Below are 19,487 nucleotides of genomic sequence, written 5' to 3' on the forward strand. Positions count from 1 at the left end.
GGGGTCTTGGGCTCCCTAAAGAAATGGGAGGTCGCCTACGTATTTGCTCTGATCTATTCCAGCCCGCAGACTTGCCAGGAATAAAGATGGCCGCCAGGGCTAGGCCACCCCACTTGAAGCCTCTTCGGACGCGACGCTGCCAGGCCTCCGCGGGTCCTCAGGCGACCGCACGTCAATCAAAGAGTAGGCTCCGCCTTCTCTGCCTTTTAATTGGTGGTCACGCCGCTCGGGCTTTGCCATTGGCTGATCCGTACAGAAGACAGGCGGCTTTGTAGAAAACTAGCTACTTCCCCGCGCCTCGGTGTGGAGTACTTGGATTCCTCCAGCTGAGCGGGATCGGTTTCCCCGTGGAGAGTGGTTGAAATGCGCAGCTTTCCCCAAACCTACGGAGAGTCCGCCTAGCGAGCAGCTGGGGCAATGATGCGCTGGAGGGCGTGCTGGCCAGCCCGGCTTAGAGGTCTTAATGTCCTGACTTCCGCCAAATGCCAAGGCAGTGAGCCTCAGAGGTGTCCCGCCTGGCCCGAGAGGAGACGGTTTGGATGCACCCCACTTTCTGCGACGAGCCAGGTTGGAGCTGGGGTTAGCCTGGGACTGCTGGACCTTTCCTTCCACCCGCTAAGCCCGGAGCCAGGCGCTTTGGTAAGGTGAGAGGAGACACATGCGTTAACGGTAGAGCCTGCACTGAAGGCCAAGTAGGGATGGAAGACGTTTCAAGATATTACTTTTGGAAAGACATGAATGCTCCAGAAGAACAATTCCAAAGTGCTGTTTTGATGGGAAGATAAACCACCAGCAGGGCAAGTTGGCTGCCTCTCCCCTGCTGGCTTATAGCTGTGTTACAAAAGCAACATAGCCCCCTTTATTCAGACCGGCCTTTAGTTTCACCTCAGTAGGGTGTTCATTTCTGGAGGATACTGAAACATAAGAGATGGCTGGGCCCCTACAGGGTTTACAACACACGGAGAAGAGAAGAAAAATACTTGTGAAACAAGTAAACAATTCAAGACAAAACACAGTTGAGTACTAAATTGTGGCATGCCAACCAAGACTTTTTAGATCAAAAAATAATCGAATGGAGAAAGAAGTATTTAAGAAAGTCTCACAGGGAAATTGGAATTTCATGGGCTTGGCTGGGGGAAGGAGAAGAGAATCCCCGTGGTAGGCATCCTCTGTTTCAATGAGCAGTGAATTCTAAGTTCAGCTGTGTACAGGAGTGACCCTAATGGTGTTTGGCTTGAGGGCATTGGTATTTATGAATAGGGTCGGAGACAGCCTGTAGAGGAAAAAATTGATTACATTGAGAATCACATTGGCAAAGTAAGAAAGGCCCATAAAGGGGGAAGTTGAATGGCAGGCAGAAGAATTCAAATTTCATTCATTCTACTGACATCAAAAACCTACTCTGTTCCTGGCACTATTTCAGTCAAAGGGAATGCTAAAATGAAAAATGCTCTTTGCCCCCATGGAGTGTGCCTTTTAACAGACAGGTAAACCTACAATTGTTAGTGGTGAATGGCACCAGATGTTAGACCATAGTCCTTGAATTTTAGCTGAGAAAGAATTCAGAGCCAAGACTCAAATACAAGCAAAAGTTTATTTGGAAAGTCACAGAGGTGGAAGAAGTGAGCCAGCTGGGCTGTATGAGCTCAGAAAACAAGCTACAGAGTAAAAGAAGGGCCCTTGGAGCTTAGAAGAAAAATGCAAAGAAAACCCATCTGGGGGAAGGAAAGGAGGAAAAGTGAGGGTGTGCTCAGGGCTTGGGAGGGAGAGCACTGAATTCTTTGAGGATTTTTACCTGCTTTCCAAAGGTGGGGGTTTCAGGGGAGGATCTCAACCAAATATTCATCAACTTTTCAGGTGTGTCCCCTCAAGGTTATAGTCTGCACTGATAGTCATCACAGCTGGTCCTGATGTCAGCCATGGCGTCACCCTGGCTGGCCTTGCTGCTTTTCTGGGCCTGGAGCTGAAACACAAGTGAGGCCTAGATGTTATCTCTAGTTTGACCAAAACTCTGTCTATCGTCAACGGACCCGAGGCTTCGTTCTTAAGATTTTTTGATGCAGGTCAGAACCTCATTGTACTGAGGGCTTAATGCTTAAGGAAAAGGTCATGCAAGGGCTTGTATGGGAGTCCTGTTTTCTAGGCCCCTGCTTCCTCCTCTAAGGGGCTCTATGGCATGACTAGTAACATACCAGGGGAGGAAAAGTTAAGGGAAGATCCGAACCTCATGACCATCGATATGAACAGTCAGGGAGACAAATCGCTTGATCAATGATATGCAACTGTCTGTTGCTAGGCACCTGGGGGCTTTCAGCCCTGGTGACCTGTAATTGGCCTATCGCTTCTACTCTGCTCATGCCTGTCTGACTGCCTATTGTATCACAACCACCATAGAGTGTGATAAGCTTAGTGAGAGAGGGAGCTTTGGGTTCTGGTGGGATGGGGGACAGAGAGAAAAGTCACTTTAAGCTTGGAGTGGCATAAAGAAGGGACAGTGTCAAGGAAGTCTTCCAGAGAAGGCGACACTTAAACTGAATCTTGCCGGAACCGGTTTGGCTCAGTGGATAGAGCGTCGGCCTGCGGACTGAAGGGTCCCAGGTTCGATTCCGGTCAGGGGCATGTACCTGGGTTGCGGGCACATCCCCAGTGGGAGATGTGCAGGAGGCAGCTGATCGATGTTTCTCTCTCATCGATGTTTCTAACTCTCTATCCCTCTCCCTTCCTCTCTGTAAAGAATCAATAAAATATATTAAAAAAAAAAACAAAACTGAATCTTGAGAGATTGACGAAGGGGAAAGAGGAGGGAGAAATGGAAAGGCATGGAGGCCATAGTTAGCCATGATGGATTCATGAACAAAGGAAATGCCCTGCTTAATGCTTAGGTTTCCCCAGAGTCTGTTTTTAGGATGGGGGAGTTTTCCCTAGTGGCCTAAACAAACTACATGTGGCCAGTGGAAACCGTCCTCACCTGCCAGGAAAGAACTTTGTTTCAGGTTGTGCTTTGGGGCTTTCTTACCCTGGGTTTTGCTTTGCTTCCCCAGAAAATAACTGTCTAGACTGAGGCTTGATGTCTTTCACTCCCATCTGGTGAGCCATCGGGTGCAGAGTGGACAAAAGCATTTCATACATATTTTTTAATGCTGCTAATCAGATAATGAGGTGAATGGTGAAGCATTGCTCTGGTTTCATGCCATTGCGAGGTTGTGCCATGCAACTCCGTTTATAGATGTTTTGGTCCTGTCTGTGACACAACCTTTGACATAAGGCATCACGAGGCAACTCATTCAAAAGTCGCTGGTGACAGCAAATAAAGGTCTCGTGTTCACACTGGAAGCTGGGCAGACCATGAGCATGACCCTAAATAATGCCAGTTTCTTTGATCAGCAAAACAATATGTGGCTTAGGTGTGTTTTATCTGGAACAAATGACATAACACAGTGGTGTAAGAGCATTGTTCTTAGACTCTGTGATCTTGGGTTCATTATTTCACTTTTCTATGCCTGTGTTGCCTCATCATAAAATCAAGGAGAGGGGCGAGGTGGCTCAGATCTCTTCCAGCTTTAAAATCTGTGATCCTGTGACTTGCTGTTAAAGCGACAGAAACCAGTGACCGCTTTGAACTCTGGCCTCCCTGCGGGAAATTTCCATCAAGTAGGAACCGTTTTCCTGGTGCAGGCTGATAGGTGACTCTGATTCTGATCAAGCTGTCTGTGGATCCAAACGTTCTGCTGAGACTGCAAAACCATCTATAGTCCATGTGGATGGCGTGTGCAGGCTTCCCACACAGAGTTACTGCGTCCAGCGGTTTGCAAATGACAGCCTCAAGGATTCTGCAGAGCTTGCAGGGAACAAGTTGAAATTCCTCCTGAAGGATTGGAAACAGACTGAATACAGCATTCAGAGTCCTTGCAGCTTGGCATCGCCAATACATATTTAAGTGCCCAAATATAAATAAATTTGTAATAATGCTAAATGAGGGCATGGCTCCCACCCTCTGGGAATAGCAATCATTTCCAAAAATATAGTTTTGGGTAGCTTTGGAAGTGTCGGACAGCTGTGTAATTACCAAAAAACCTGCCTTCTGTCTTTACCGTGGGGGAAGAGGCACCATCTCCATGCTGAATCAGCATCCTGTCCTGGAATACCGTAGGTCCAGGGTGCCAGGAAACTTCTCCAGGCAGCCAGATTTTCAGGGCAACTGCCAGAGTGCTGAAATACTATACGTGAAAGGGCTCTGCAAACTGTAAAGTGTTCCACAGATAGAAGTTATATTATCTCCTTGTGATACGTTATTTACCGATAAGGTCTAATAAAGGTAGTGAAGAAGCTCTTCGCTGTCCTCACCACTCAGATAACCATCATGGAGAGAACAGAGACCAGAGAATCAGGAACCAGAGAGTCAGAAACCAGGGTTTGAGTCCTGGCAGTGCCTTCCCCTCACTCTTCTGATGCCAGAGGGCTGTTCCAGGACTGCAGGACTCCCAAGTGACAGAAATAAAAATGGTTCCCTCTCTGTGACAGCCAAGCCAGTTCCCTACGAGTGGGTGAGTCATGTGCTAGTGGGACTGGGAGAACTACATTTGCATTCCTTCACACTCCCCTCTTCCCACTCCCCTCTTCACTGCCCTGTTTTGGCTCCTGTCCCTACTATGACATGTTAACTCTAAGAGCCTGTGACAAAAATCTTGCCCAAGGAACCCTAGCTGAGTTTGTCCTTGTAGAAGAAGGCAGTGAGCTGCCAGGGTAACTGTGGTTCTTACTGGGGAAGCCAGTAGCCTTGGGGAGGGGGCGGGTATCTTGGTACAATCTACACGCATCCTCCCCAACACTCAAAACTCTGAGTGGGCATCCTCCCAGACACAGTTACTGTATGCTACCCTTTGTGCTTGACTATCCCTGTGTCATTAGGCCCCAGAGTCTGAGAGTTTTGTCATAATTATAGGCCATCTAGAAGTCCAAGCCACATTGGTGTTGGCAGCCTTGAGGCTGCTGATCCATTCTGCAAAGAGACACATTTGTGAAACTGGATGGAGAGAAACTCTGAAAGTCAGGCTGCTTTTCAAGTTCAGGAAGTATTTTACTAGCTTTCCAAGGCTAACCACTGTAGCCCTCTCCAGTCCAGTGACATGGGTTGAATGGCGGTCCCTGAAAAGATGTAGCTACTTCCTGATCTCCAGAGCCTGTGAATGTTACTTCATTTAGAAAAAGGATCTTTGCAGATGTAGTTAAGGATTTTAAGATGGGAGGCTGTGGCCTTCTTTGTAAACCGGGAAGAATAAGTCCTACTGGACTAGGTTGTTGAGAGGCTCCAGTGACCAAGTGCTGAGCAGAATGCCTGTGTACCACAGACACTGCAAATACATGCACTTCCGCTTCGCCACCCAGCCCTTCCTCCCCCCAAGCACAGAGCTGCCTTTCTGAGGTTGAGTTGCATGGTTTCCTCACCTTCCCCCAGGTCTCGGAGCTCATCCGTGATGTCCAGAATAGTACCTGGCCCCGCCTTCTTGACACGACCATTTGGACATCTCAGTATCTCAAACCTAATGTGTCCAAGAGTGAAGTCTTGATCTTCCTTTCTCCTCCTGCCTCTTTCACATCCCCCCGCCATCTCAGTAAATGGCACTTCAAGCTAAAAACCAGGGAGTCATATTTTTCCTTTGTTTGTTTTCATTTTTTTTTTAACTTTTCATTTTGAAATAGTCTCAGACTTACAAAGAGTTGCATAAAGCTTACAAAGAATTTCATACACTCTTCCATAATTCCACAAATGTAACATCTTACGCAAGCATAATACAGTTATCAAGGTGAGGGAATTAGCACTAATAACACTCATCTACAAACTTGGTGTACATTTTGCCAAGTGCCCCGCTAATGTCTTCCTCTGGCCCAGAGCCCACTCCAAGATCTCAGGTTGGGAGCCGCTTTGAAATACCTCTCCCCACTTAGCATCCACATTTAACTCATCAGCAAGATCTATCGATTTCCCCACATACTTCTTCAATCCCTTCACGGAGCACCTCCACGGCTACCACTCTAGAAAAAGCCACTTTGTTCTTGCACTTTTGACTGTGGCAACCTCCTCATTGGTCTCCCTGCTATTCGTCTCCCTCTAATCCAGGGATCAGCATAGTTGAGAGTAAAGGGCCTGATAGTAAATATTTTAGGCTTTGCGGGCCATACAGTCTCTGCTGTAACTATTCAACAGTGCAAAAGCAGCCATAGACACTTTGTAAACAAATAAGCGAGGCCGTGTTCCAATAAAACTTTATTTGGGGACACTGACATTGGAATTTCCTGGAACCTTCATGTGTTACAAAATATTATTCTCCTTTTGATATTTTTCAACTGTTTAAAAATATAAAACCCATCCTTAGCTTGTAGGTGGCCCAGGCCACAGTTTGCTGATCCCCTGCTCTAATCTATTCCTCACATGACATCCAGAAACACACTGAGGTCTCTCTTCTGCTTCATTTCTGCACTCAGAATAAGACAATGCCTGTGGTGTCTGGGTACTGCCCGCCCCTCTTCCCTCCCCCACTCATTCACCATGCCCTACCCACTCTACCCTTCTTCTCTAGAAGGTCATCTCCATGTCGTGGCCTTTGCACACCTCAGTCCTTCTAACTAGAATGTTCTCTCTTAGGTTCCCTCTTCACCTAGATGACTTCTACTTGTCTTTTGGGTTTTGGGGGCTTCTGTGGGTAGAGAAGCTTAAACTTCCGGAAAGGTCTTCTCTGATTCTCCTACATTTTTTAAAAAATATATATTTTATTGATTTTTTACAGGGAGGAAGGGAGAGAGATGGAAAGTTAGAAACATCGATGAGAGAGAAACATAGATCAGCTGCCTCCTGCACACCCCCTACTGGGGATGTGCCCGCAACAAAGGTACATGCCCTTGACTGCAATCGAACCTGGGACCCTTCCGTCCACAGGCCGACGCTCTACGCTCTATCCACTGAGCCAAACTGGCTAGGGCGCCTATATTCTTAATGCTCCCTTTCTTATTCTCTCAGTACCATGTCCTTTGAATGTTTCTGTTTCCCTTAAAACACTTACTACAAAGGGTAACTATGAATTGGGGCCTTGATTTGATTTTAGTGGAAAACTCCCTGAAGCCAGGGACCCTGTGTGCCGTGTTTGCATTGTGGACCAAGCACCAGGCATGGTATCTGGCACAGTGGGTGTTCCATGAACGGCAGACAACAGAGTGGATTTTCCACTAGAATTCTTTCAGGAGGACCCTGTGGACTTCAGGGAAAGGCCCACACGAGCCAGGGCAGGCTTCCTAAGCGGAACCCTCCTGTACACCTGGGCTCTGCAGAGGCATTTCCAACGAATCTGCTCCAGGCAAATTCCTGGCCCTGGAGAAGCTTTCATTAAAGTCCCCACTCTGAAACCTGCTATGCATTTTCACTCTAATGTCATCCATCTGCTGTTCTTCCTGCGTTCCAACACGAAAACAGCCTCCCCCACTGAGGTTAACCCTTCTCAATAACTCTGGGGTTGCCTGAGATCTTAAAAACATAGCTGTTGAGTCAGAATACTTTATTCAGCTGCCAGTCAGGAATGCTGGGGCAATGTCCAGAGGCCACGGAGAGAAACACAGCAGCCTTCAGCCCTCTGCCCACTCTAATCTACCCTCTGCAGGGCTGCCAGAGTTACCTTTATCTAGTCACTCTCCTCCACACTGCCCACTGCGCCTGTGGGATAAAGTCCAAATTCTTCAGCCCACCTTGCAAAGCTTCACCATTCATTCCATCCCAACCTATCTTACCAGCCTCATCTCTCATCTGCCTCCACCGGATCCTAAACTCAGTATTCTAGACCAGAACTGTACAATTCAGTTGCCACTAGCATTGTGGCTATTACATCTTTAGTTAATTAAAATTAGATTAAATTTAAAATTCAGTTTCTTAACCACACTAATCACATTTCAATGGCTACAGCATTGGACAGTGAGGCTATAGAATGTTTCCCTCGCTGCCAAAGATTCTATTTGGACAGCACTGTTTTAGATAATAAGACCCACTCACCATCTCCTAAAAGACTATTTTAAATATGCAATTTACACATAAGTACATTCTCACTGTTAATTTTCTAACCTTACAAAAGTCTCCTTTACCAATTCTATACATCTCACTAGAGGTAATCACAGAAATAAATTTGGTGAATATTCTCTCTGAATATTTTGTGTGTGCTGCACTTTGCTTTTTTTTCACTCAACAGTGCCTTGGAGATCTTCATATAAGAACACATCTCTAGACACCATGTATTTTAGGTGCTGCAGAGTAATCCAAAGCATGAATGAACTTTAGGTTATTTAACCATGGCACTCCTATGGACATTCGTTTTCTATTTCCCCTTATTGCAAACAATACTACATGCAAACATCTTTGTATGTTTTCATGCGCTTGCACACGTTTGTCTAGCACAGACACCAAAAAGTGGAATTGCTGGGTCATATGCTAACACCCCTGGGGCTTGGCACACCCTGGTACTCCCGCCTAGAATGCCTCTCCACATGACGAATTCCTGCTCATCAAGACCCATCAAGTGTCACCACCCATGGAAGGCAGTCTCTTCTGTCTCTCTTCTCCCATAGTACTTCATGTCCACAGAGAATCATTATTGTGCACTTAGAGCCCTGCCTTATTTATCTTTATGTTCCCAATACCCTAGCATAGGGCTTAGTATAGAGCAAAAATTCAAATGTTTTCTTGGTTGGATAAATGAATGACTAAATAAATAAACAAGTGAAGGCACAGGGGTTAGGACATTCCAGATGCTCAAGGTGAGTGAGTCTGTGAATGTTTCAAACTTGGGCTCTGGACCAATCTGCCACTTGGTGCCTCAAGCCAAACCACGTCTGTAGGTCTCTGTCTATCCAGCCCTCTGACCTTGGGCACTCCACTGATAGAGCAGTGTGAGTGTGTAGGGGCTCTGGCTGTGGATCATAGAAATCTGAGCCCTGGGGGCAGCCCTAACAGGGGGTTGTCTTTCAAGAGCAGCTCTGTCTTTTCCCCTTTTGAAGCAGCTTGGTGTGCTCTGGGTTTGGGTTTATTTTTTCTCCCTATGGTACCTTAGGGGCAATTAAGATCAGCTGCAACATTTCTGCTTTCTGCTTCCAGATTGAACCCAAGGGAAGCCAGATGTTTTACACCGGCATCCACTCCTGGTGATCTCATTAACAGCCCTGTTTTCTGAGTCTCTGTGACCTGGCTTCCCCAGACCCCAGGGCCTGGCTTGCAGCCTTGCTTTTTAATGGGGTTTTAATAAGTGGCTCCTGTAATTAATTTCATTCTTGTGTTTTCACACTTTCTGTCTAGGTGCCTAAAGGCCCTCAGGCACTAGGTGGGATGTTAACAGATTTTAAATAACACAAACCACTGTCACTGTCATCAGACACTACCCCAGCTCCTCTCATTTGCAGTTGTTTTACAATCCGCAATTAGCCGGGGCACGCGGCCCATTTGGGACGCCAGCCGGTCACCTGTCATGTCTTATAGAGGTAGAAACAGACACGGAGAAAAGGGACTTGTCCAAGATGCAGCAGAGAGTGGGTGCTGAGCCTGGTTTCAGAAGTTCATCCTGCTGGGCACACACCCGTGTGAGAACCCAGGCAAGGACCCACTACTCAGGTACCACTTGCCAAACGGCTGAGGCCTCAGACCAACGGTCTTGGGTGCCTCACTGGGTCTTGGGGAGGCAGTTTCGCCCTCTCACTGGGACTACGGAGCAAGTCCACCCTCAGCAGCTCATACTATCCCCTGCAATTACCTTCATTCATTCCCTTCTGGCCCTTTCCAATTTATGAGCGGATTTATCTGCACAAAGAACGCGCCAGTAATTCCTCCCGGGTTTACTAGAAACATAATTTCGCTATTTTTAAAGCTACGGTTTAAAAATCCGCTCACACGTACTCACACTCCTCTGGGAGTGTGTGTGTGTCGGGAGGGGGCGGGTGTCGGTGTGTATCGAGTGCGTAAGGAGAGAGAACGTGACCCTGGGCTTCCCAGAGCTCCGCGTCCTCCCCCTGAGGGCGCACTCCTGGGAGGGCACCCGGCTCTCCAACCCCGAGCGACTTTGCGCGGTCTGGATCCTCCGAGCCCCCGGGCGTCCGACCTCGCCGGCCTGAGCCCCCTCTCGCCTGCCAGGGGAGGACGCGGCCGCCGGGTCACCAGCGCAGGAGCGAGCGGGAGGGGAGAGGTAGCTGAGCAGGTGGCGATTAGGTCAGCTTCGGAACATTCTTGGGCCGCTCCTGTGGATATAAATAACAGAGGGCAGGCTCCGAAAAAATGCCGGGGTGGGGACACGGGCGCGAGAAAGAAGGGATTTGTTTAGGGTGGGGTGGCATTGTGGGGATCTGGAAAAATCCACCCAGGCTGGTGCCCGACACAGGCGGTGGAGGGGCGAAAGGACTTAAAAGTGAATACAGGAGTGACACAAAATGTGGGAATAAGAACGCGGAGGGGGAGGAGCTCTTGCCTTTTGGCCCCACCCCTACCGCGTGCGGGTCCCAGGCTTCCGAATGCGCCTCAGGTTGGCAGGCCGGGCTGGAGTTGGAGTCCCGGCCCTGCCCCACTGCAGATCCCGTGCAAGCCGCTGAAGGTATCTGACCTCAGTTTCTGCATCTGCACAATGGAAATCCTAATGCTCACCAGGGGATGGTGGTGAGCTACGTCGGAGCTAACTTCTAAGGAGTCTGTGATCTGCAAAAAATGTAAGGCGGTGTAGCCCCCAGACCTCCCTCCAAAGGATGTCCATGCGCCGGTCCCTTCCCGCTTCCACAAGTCTCCCAGGCTCCGCAAAAGCCGGGGAGGGGCAAAGCTGAAATCGGACGCCCTGCAGCGGCTCGGCGCCACCCTGGGGAGTCGGCCCTGGCACTTCTCACGCGGGAGCCGCGACTCACGGCCCGGGTCCCGGGAGCCGCCGGTCGCCGCGATGCCAGCGGCCCCGCGCCTGCGGACGGACGGTGGGGTAGGGGCCGCGGCAGCGAGGAGAGGGCGGGGCCGGGGGCTGGGCTTCCCGGGGGAGGGCCCGGAGCGCTCCGGGAGGCGGCGGTCAGGGCCCGGAGCGTCAGGACTCCAGCAGGAGCGTGGCCGGACCCCAACTCACCCCAGCGCGCAGGGAGGACGCGGTGAGTGCGGCAGCGCGGAGACCGCGGGAAGGTGGCGGCGGGAGCTCCGGCTGGAGCCCGCCTTCCCCTCGCTCCCACCCCTGAAGTTTGCAGTGGGACCGACTCCCGCCCCCGGAGCCCCTGGCCACCCAGCTCGGTGTGTGGACGGAGAGTTGCCACTGAACCGAGGGGGTGGTTCATCTGCGCCGGCGGCGCGCACCCTGAAATCTCCCAGGCCGGCCCGGGGGAGGGGGCTTCGGGACCGGAGGGTACACCATCTCCTGGGGCCTCTTCAGGGCTCCAGATCGTCCTGGGGCCCCCGAAAGGGCCTTCGCTCCCCGGCGACCCTTTTGCCCTCTGCAAAGAGCTCCAGTTCCCGGGGCCGCTGCCCGGGCCACCATCTCGAGTCCCCCTGCCCTCAGCAGTGATCGGCCGGCCCCACCCCCGCCGAGACCGAGTTCGACAAGTTTGGCCAACAAGTCCGGGAACCTCCGTGGCTGGGCCTGGCCTGGCAGCTCCGCTTGGGCTTCATGGCTCTGAGTTGTGCAGCACCCGGCTGGCCAGAGGGGCCGGTCGAAGGGCGACGTCCACAGGGTTGAGAGCAGAGCCCGCCAGCCCCTGGGCTCCGAGGTTTGGTGTGGAAGGTCCGGGTTTGGAGTGCGTCATCGGGGAGCAGGCACCTCGGCAGGCAGGTCGGGTTTCCAAAAGTGCCCCTTTGTTATGCCCCTCCCAGGCCCTGCCTCCTCCCCTTTCCCCGCGCCACCCCCTCCCCCAGCCGCCCTGGCCACTGATTCCAGCGCTGTAGCCTAGGCGTCCCTATGTTTGCCGCCCCCTCCGTGCCTTCAACTCAGGGCTGCCGGCTCTCCGGGAGGGGCAGCTGGAAGAAGAGGCCTTGGGTGCAGCCTGTGACTCAGGACAGGATGGTTGGGCAGGGCAGGAAGGCAGTACTCCCTCCCAGGGGCTTGCCTCCAGCTTCTGGGAAGGGGGAGGGCAGGTCTGGGCCGGGGTTACCTACCTGCCTCAGGTAGGGAGAGTGGGTTCTTTCCTGAACCCCAGGATTCCTTACCTTGGCCCAGGCAGCTATGAGGAGACCCTGCCAAGTCCTAGCCGACTTCTAGGGGTCCAGTAGGTGCTGACTCCCTGGGCCAGGAAGCTTTCATTATCTGCTTTCTGAGCTCTTGTCTGTGGCAGGGTGTTCTGGGGACCGTTCTGCGTCTCTGCTGAGATCGGGAGGTCCAGGGTGCAAGGCCCACCCCTACAGCTAGATCCAGCCGGGCCTGTGGGGCCTGGCTGTGCCTGGGGCTGGGTCTTGTGTTTGTTCTGGGAGGCTGGAGGGAGCAGTGCCAGCCCTGCACACAGCTTGCTCTGTTCTGGGGCCAGAGAGAGGGAATGGGCCGGGGGCAGCTCTCCAGGGAGCTGGGAGCATGGAGCTGGGGCGGGCTGGGGGCTGGGGCCCCAGGATGCCTGACTGGGATGCCCCAAAGGCCGGTGATTGACAGCCGCAGCTCCATCTGGTTGGCAAGTGGGACAGACTCAAGAGGAAGCAAGGTGAAGTGCTGAGGACCCTGGTGGGGTTAGCGGCTCTACTCTGTGCCCAGGCACCTCCGTTGCAGGCCTGAGCTCTCCTGTTAGCTGAGGGGGGGAGGGGGGGAAGCTCGCACAGGCCAACCTTTCACACAGCTGCTGTAGCTGTGGGTTTCCTGGTCTTCAGGGGAATGACATTTGTGTTTTCATTCAACTACTAACACCAGTGCCTGGAGGAACCCAAATTGGACCCTCAGGAAGTCTGTCAACGGCTGCGGACAGATCCTGTGGGATTTATACCCTGACTGAGGGGTCAGAGGGGCTGTGGGAATGGGGATGGTGGGTGGGGCTGTGGATGGGATGCCTCGATTTGAATAGGAAGAACGGGTAGAGGTTTGTCAGTGTGGAAGGGGCACTGCGATGAAGCCTTGCTTGGGGGCAACAGGCACATTCTGTCCTCCGTCCTCAATGGGCCTGGCGGAGTCCCCTGGGCTTGCTCAGAGGAGGATGCGATTTCCTTCTAGGAGCCCGAGTGGCTGCCTCGGACAGCTGAGACCCTGCGCAGAGGCAGGAAGGGAGTGGCCACGTGCCACGGTGTCCTCTCGCCCCTGGGGTGGTGGTGTGGGTAGGAATCCGCCTTGCCCTGCTCTGTGATTCTGGAGAATACTCATAACTGGCCCGTCACCTGTCTGACTCCCTCATGGTGTCGCAGACTCTGAGCTTTTTGAGGGTGGGGCTGAGTTGCTCATTACCCACAGAGCCCTGTGGGACCTCAGATGCTGGGGCCAGGATGAGTCTCCTTGTGACCGTCAGGCCCCTCATACTGCTGTTCATTGCTTGGTTTGAGTGTTATACCAGCCCTGGCACAGAAACAGACCAGGGGGCAGAATTTCCATCTGAGGAGGGATCTGAGGCTCCCTTACGAGGCCAAGATGGGACTCGGGCCTCTGGGCTCTCAGTCCTTCCCAGCACAGGGAAGAGTGGCTGGGCACCCTCTGACTTGGCCTGGTCTGGAAAAGGACCTCCTTGTTGTTCAAGGAAAGGCGGCAGGACCCCGGCTGGGGCAGGCGTCCTCTTTCTCATCTGCAGTCAGGGTGGTGAGGCCCTCTGCCCACCACCCACCCCCGCCTGCCATCTAATCCCCGGCTGGATCGGATGACCTGCCTGGCATTCTCCTGGCTGGAATCTGGCGCTTCTGACAGCAGTTGCTATATTGGGGGAGCTGGGCACCGCCCTGGACGGTCTAGGTCCCCGCCCTCACCCCCTGCTTTGCTCTCATTAGCTTCCAGGCAGAGTCACAGTGGCAGCTTTGAGAGTTGGACAGCCAGGTCCCTGAAGTGATCTCTAGGCTCCAGGTACATGGGGTGAGATGGGGGAGGGCAGACCCAGGGTAAGAGAAGGAGCTTGGAAACCGCCATCTTTGCCCCTATCCTGGCCCCTCTTGGGGACTCCCAGACCCCTGCCTGCTAAGTCCTAGTTACAACAGCCCCAGGGGTGGTGGGATGGCAGTGGGGGTGAGCCCAGGGACAGGAGAGGGCCTCTTGCTCTCCCAGAAAGCATGTGCCCAGCTTCTCTGCTTACCTCTGTACTCCACAGCCCCCGCCTGCCACCATTCCGTGCTGCAGGGACACCATGGCTCCAGAGGAGGACACTGGAGGGGAGGCCCTAGAGGGCAGTTTCTGGGAGGTGAGCAGATGGGTTTGGGGGTGGCACTGTCATGCCCACCCCTCTGGGCTCAGCCTCCTATCTGGGGTTGTCTAGCTGGCAGCGCCAGCCCCACAGGGGGCTTCTCCCTGGCCACTCCGCCCTTTCCATGTATACCCCAGGCTGGCAACTACAGGCGGACAGTGCAGCGGGTGGAAGACGGGCATCGGCTGTGCGGGGACCTGGTCAGCTGCTTCCAGGAGCGTGCCCGCATCGAGAAGGCCTACGCCCAGCAGTTGGCTGACTGGGCCCGAAAATGGAGGGGTACCGTGGAGAAGGGTGAGCCGGCATATGGGCCTAGCAGGGAGCAGAGAGCTACCAATGTGGGGAGATCAGGCAGGCAGCTTCTTCTTTTTAATCCTCAACCAAGAAATGAGGATATTTTTCCATTGATTTTTAGAGAGAATGTATGGGAGAGGGGAAGAAAGAGAGCGGGGGCGAGGGGGGGGAGAGAAACATCAAATGGTTACCTTCCATACGCCTCAATGGGGTGCGGAGGGGGTGCGGACCAGACCTGCAACCCAGGTATGTGCCTTTGACGGGGAATCGAACACAAGACCCTCCGGTGCCAAGGCAGGTGCTCTAACCATTGAGCAACCAGCTAGGGCTGGGGCAGCTTCTTTTTGCACCTGTGGTGGAAGGTTGAGGCTCTCGTGTCTGCTTTCCTGTTAAAGGGAAGATCCTCCTGGTAATTCTCATGGCAGTGCTGTTAGTGTTTGCTAAGTACAGTCACGAGTCATTTGATATTTCTAACAACCCTGTGATGGAGACAGGCTTGATGTACACATTTTCTAGAGGACATTCGGAAGTTCAGAGAAGCTAAGACTTGCCTGAAGCCACACAGCTAGGAATAACTTAACCTGGAGCCAGGCCTTCTGATATGGGATCTTTCCACCCTAACTATCGGCCTTCCCTGGGAACAGACTCTGGTTCCTCCTTTTGAGGCAACAGAGTATAGAGTTTATGCCACAGGCTAGATCTGAATCTCAGTCCTACTTGCAGCTGTCACGCTCTGGGCAGTAAACTTCACTAGTGTGGGCCGCCGGTTTTTTCACTTGTTAACAGTTGATCATGACACTGTCTTCATGGTGGTGGATGAGGCAAGGGTTTAGTGAGATCTGGTATGTCAAGGCACAAGAGCGGGTATGCAGTAAGCAGCAGCTGACATCGTTGCTCTTCTTTGCATCCCCACTGCGTGCCTGGCGCCTGGAATAGCACCTGGGGGAGGCGGGGGGCTCGTTTCTGGTGGCTTTCCTGGCCTGGCCTAAGTCCCATGCCTCCCTGCAGGCCCCCAGTATGGCACGCTGGAGAAGGCCTGGCATGCCTTCTTCACGGCGGCTGAGCGGCTGAGCGCGCTGCACCTGGAGGTTCGGGAGAAGCTTCATGGGCAGGACAGTGAGCGGGTGCGTGCCTGGCAGCGGGGGGCCTTCCACCGGCCAGTGCTGGGTGGCTTCCGAGAGAGCAAGGCGGCAGAGGACAGCTTTCGCAAGGCCCAGAAGCCCTGGCTGAAGAGGCTGAAGGAGGTGAGCGTGGGAGGGATGCGCAGCAGTGGCCTGCTCCTTACTAAGTCCACGGGCCTGGGGTGTGGTGTGCTGGGTCCAGAATTGTCCCTGTGTGTGCCAGGTTGAGGCCTCCAAGAAGAGTTACCACGGAGCCCGGAAGGAGGAGAAGACAGCGCAGACTCGGGAGAGCCACGCGAAGGCAGACAGCACGGTCTCACAGGACCAGCTGCGCAAGCTGCAGGTGCGGGTGGACCGCTGCACCAAGGAGGCCGAGAAGGTACCGCCATGGATGGGCTAGCCCAGCTCAGGGCTTCCTGAATGCCGTTCCCGGTCCCCAGCACTCTTCCTGCTCTCGTCCTCACCTGCCACCCTCTCTCCAGATTACCATTTAAAGGAGGAACCTGAGAAAAGACGATGCTTTATCCAGGGAAAGAAACGGTGCAAGCTCAGGCATTGGGATAATTTTAGCAGCTTAGACCTTCCCAGCTCCCTTCCTTTCCCAGTGTTCCACCTGGGACCACCTTTCATGTTGGTTGCTTTGACAGAATGCCTTTTCCTCTAGCTCTGCATATCCAAATCTTCCCATCCCCTGAGGTGCTGGTCAGTTTCCTCCTCCACCATGAAGCCTTCCTTGATTTCTTCCACCCCCTCCTGGGTGGACCCCATCTCACTTTTCACTCTCCATCTCTTCTTACTCTCACGTTTAGTCTTCACTCACCAGACTCTAAATGCTGCTGTGCCCAAATGTCACCTCTCTTATTAGGCTGTTAGGGGCAGGAGCCAGACCTTGTGACTGGTTGCCCCTGGTGCCTAGCCCAGGGTCTAGCCAATGGCAGGTACTCAGTAAATACTAGCGGAATCGTAAGTGGAAGGAGGTCTCGTGCTGACCAGGTCCCCTCCTCCCCCACCCAGACAAAAGCCCAGTATGAACAGACGCTGGCAGAGCTGCATCGCTACACCCCACGCTACATGGAAGACATGGAACAGGCCTTCGAGACCTGCCAGGCTGCTGAGCGCCAGCGGCTTCTCTTCTTCAAGGATATGCTGCTCACCTTACACCAGCACCTCGACCTCTCCAGCAGTGAGAGGTATGGCCTGCGTGGGCATGCAGATCTGGGGAACTGCTGGGTCTCTTCCACTCCCTTGGGCTCTGGCTGGGCTGAAAGAGATTAAGGAGGTGCAAGGGCCCAAGGCTTCCTAGTTTGAGGGTTGTGCCTTGGGCCACAGGTTCCATGAGCTCCACAGAGACCTGCATCAGGGTATCGAGGCAGCCAGTGACGAACAGGATCTGCGCTGGTGGCGTAGCACCCACGGGCCGGGCATGGCCACGCACTGGCCACAGTTTGAGGTATGTGTTCCAGGTGGGGCTGGGAGATGGGATGGACTCCCATGGGGCTCAGCCTGGACCTCAGGAGGGAGGCCAGGACTTGGGATGAAGAGGTGAAGGTGATTTGGATGGCCCTGGATGCCACCACAGCCTGCAGCCCAGCCTGACCCTAAGCACTGTCCCCACAGGAGTGGTCCTTGGACACACAGAGGACAATAAACCGGAAGGAGAAGGGTGGCCGGAGCCCTGATGAGGTTACTCTGACCAGCATCGGGCCCACAAGAGATGGTGCTGTGCCCCCACCTCAGTCCCCCGTGTCCCCAGGGTGAGAGCCAGAAACTTGGTTGTTCAGCTCTGGCCCCTGCCCTGCCCGCCTTTCCTTCATTCCCTTCACACCTGAAGTGGGTTGAAAATGGGTGTCAGAGCCATAGCCAGTTTGGCCCAGTGGATAGAGCGTCGGCCTATGGACCAAAGGGTCCTGGGTTTGATTCCGGACAAGGGCACGTACCTTGGTTGTAGGCTCCTCCTCAGGGCTCGTGCAGGAGACAACCAATCAATGTTTCTCCCACATCAGAGTTTCTCTCTGTCTTTCCCTCTCTCTCTTCCACTGTCTCTAAAAATCAATGGAAAAATATCCTCAGGTGAGGATTTAAAAAACAAACAAAGAAAATGAGAGTCAGGGACCTTGGACCTCCCGAGTGGCTGTAATGCCAGTTTTCTTGGTGGTTTAGGTTTGCCAGGTGTTCCCCCGTTCCCTCTCACTTACTGCTCATGTCAGCACTGTGTGGCAGGAAGCCCTGAGCTCACAGGCAGGTGTGGCAGAGGCCAGGCTATCTTCCAGTTCTTCCCCACCTGCCTCTCCCAGGGTCCCTCCCGGGGGTGGGCCCTTGACTGTGGGTCCCAGGCTCTCTCGGTCAAGGTGTTCCTTATGCCCTGAGCCTGCCCCTTCTGCCTCCCCTCTCCCGCAGTGGGCAGGATGAGGAGTGGTCAGATGAGGACACCCCCCGGAAGGCTGCCACTGGGGTGCGGGTGCGGGCGCTCTATGACTACGCTGGCCAGGAAGCTGATGAGCTGAGCTTCCGAGCAGGTACCCTGGGACCCCTTTCCTGCCTTTCCAGGCTTCAACCTTCCCTCCCCATTTATTGTCTTGAACAAGGGGGTGGCAAAGGGAAGCCAGACACCTACTTCTTAAGGGTCAGTTCTCTGACTCTTAAGGTTGCTCTGGGTCCAGTCTGCAGGAGTCAGAGTGTCTGCCTCTCGAAACCTCCAGCTGGGGTCCGACTGCTGCATCCAGGGCCTGGGGTGGGGTGGCTTGCTGACTGGGACCTCCCTCTGCCTGAGCCAGGTCTCTTCCCCTAGCTGGGTTCTCTGGGTTACTGCCTGCCCCCCTCAGTCCTTGACCCAATTGCAACAACGGGGCTGGGCCAGGGCAATTGGCAATGACCAACCCCCCTTCTCCCAGGGGAGGAGCTGCTGAAGATGAGCGAGGAGGACGAGCAGGGCTGGTGCCAGGGCCAGCTGCAGAGCGGCCGCATTGGCCTGTACCCTGCCAATTACGTGGAGTGTGTGGGGGCCTGACAGCCCTGGCAGCCCTTCTGCAATGTTTCTCCACCCTGAGCCAGAGCCCAGCTTCTGGACAGCCGGACCCGAGGGCCCTGAACCAGTGCCCCTGCTGTCCCTCTGTCCCCGGAGGAGGGAGGAAGTCCTGGGAGTCAGGGAGGGGAGGGGCCGACTGAGTCTAGGCTGTGGGTAATGGGAGGTCAGGAGGTCACAGAAGGGTTCAGGGTACCTCGGCCTCCCCAGGAGTGTTTGGTCTCCCCAGGAGCCATGGACCCAATTCCTGGTCTCTGCGTTTTGGGGTTCCTGGGGTGGGCTTGAGGTGAGTGTCGTTCTGAGCTAGCAACACTCTTTTGTGGCTTGTTCTAGTGTGTATTAAACTTGAAAAAAATAAAAAAGCATTTTCAGGCTTGTGTGCACCTATTTATTTATTTATTTATTTTCATCTTTTATGATACTCCACCCTTGCCAGGCTGCAGAAGGCGTTGGGGGAGAGAGGCACTGAGGGGAGGTCCGTGGGCCCAGAGAATGTTACGGGGACGGGGGTTGGGCAAAGGTTGGCCAGATGGTACCCTAACCTTGGGTGGAAGAGGCTAGCATCAGGTTTGGTTGGCGTGAGGCGGCCAAAGCTCGAGGCGGGGTGCCGACTTCTGAGCTTGGTGGGGGCGGCCTAGCCAGTCTGTCTTCCCTTTCGGGCCTGTGGCACCTTGAGCGCTTGGTAGGACTGTTAATCATTATTCACCCGCTGGAACCGG

General features: G+C 53.5%; 1 protein-coding gene across 6 annotated transcripts; it reads left to right on the forward strand.

Annotated features, from left to right (window-relative positions):
• Positions 1-10,573: 10,573 nt before the first annotated feature.
• On the forward strand, positions 10,574-19,145 carry PACSIN3 (protein kinase C and casein kinase substrate in neurons 3). 6 transcript variants are annotated; one of them, XM_036325992.1, is made up of 11 exons: positions 10,574-10,722; positions 13,925-13,997; positions 14,239-14,328; positions 14,469-14,625; positions 15,634-15,869; positions 15,970-16,125; positions 16,761-16,936; positions 17,076-17,196; positions 17,364-17,500; positions 18,144-18,262; positions 18,638-19,145. In XM_036325992.1, the coding sequence occupies exons 3-11, from the start codon at positions 14,275-14,277 to the stop codon at positions 18,751-18,753; spliced, it is 1,272 nt and encodes a 423-aa protein (XP_036181885.1). In that variant the 5' UTR covers positions 10,574-10,722; positions 13,925-13,997; positions 14,239-14,274; the 3' UTR covers positions 18,754-19,145. The 6 variants fall into 6 exon arrangements, with proteins under 6 accessions (XP_036181885.1, XP_036181889.1, XP_036181886.1 ...); XM_036325996.1 differs by having other exon boundaries at positions 10,587-10,610; XM_036325993.1 differs by lacking the exon at positions 10,574-10,722 and adding an exon at positions 10,805-10,979.
• The last annotated feature ends 342 nt before the right edge of the window (positions 19,146-19,487 follow it).

The sequence above is a fragment of the Myotis myotis genome, unplaced genomic scaffold, assembly GCF_014108235.1.
Source record: "Myotis myotis isolate mMyoMyo1 unplaced genomic scaffold, mMyoMyo1.p scaffold_m19_p_10, whole genome shotgun sequence".
Classification (NCBI taxonomy): domain Eukaryota; kingdom Metazoa; phylum Chordata; class Mammalia; order Chiroptera; family Vespertilionidae; genus Myotis; species Myotis myotis.

Bases quoted from the DNA above. Each gene is read 5' to 3' on its own strand.
- PACSIN3 (XM_036325992.1), top strand. From the start codon at position 14,275: ATGGCTCCAGAGGAGGACACTGGAGGGGAGGCCCTAGAGGGCAGTTTC. The intron at 14,329-14,468 runs GTGAGCAGATGG...TGTATACCCCAG, and splicing joins TAGAGGGCAGTTTCTGGGAG to GCTGGCAACTACAGGCGGAC. The intron at 17,501-18,143 runs GTGAGAGCCAGA...CCTCTCCCGCAG, and splicing joins CAGTCCCCCGTGTCCCCAGG to TGGGCAGGATGAGGAGTGGT.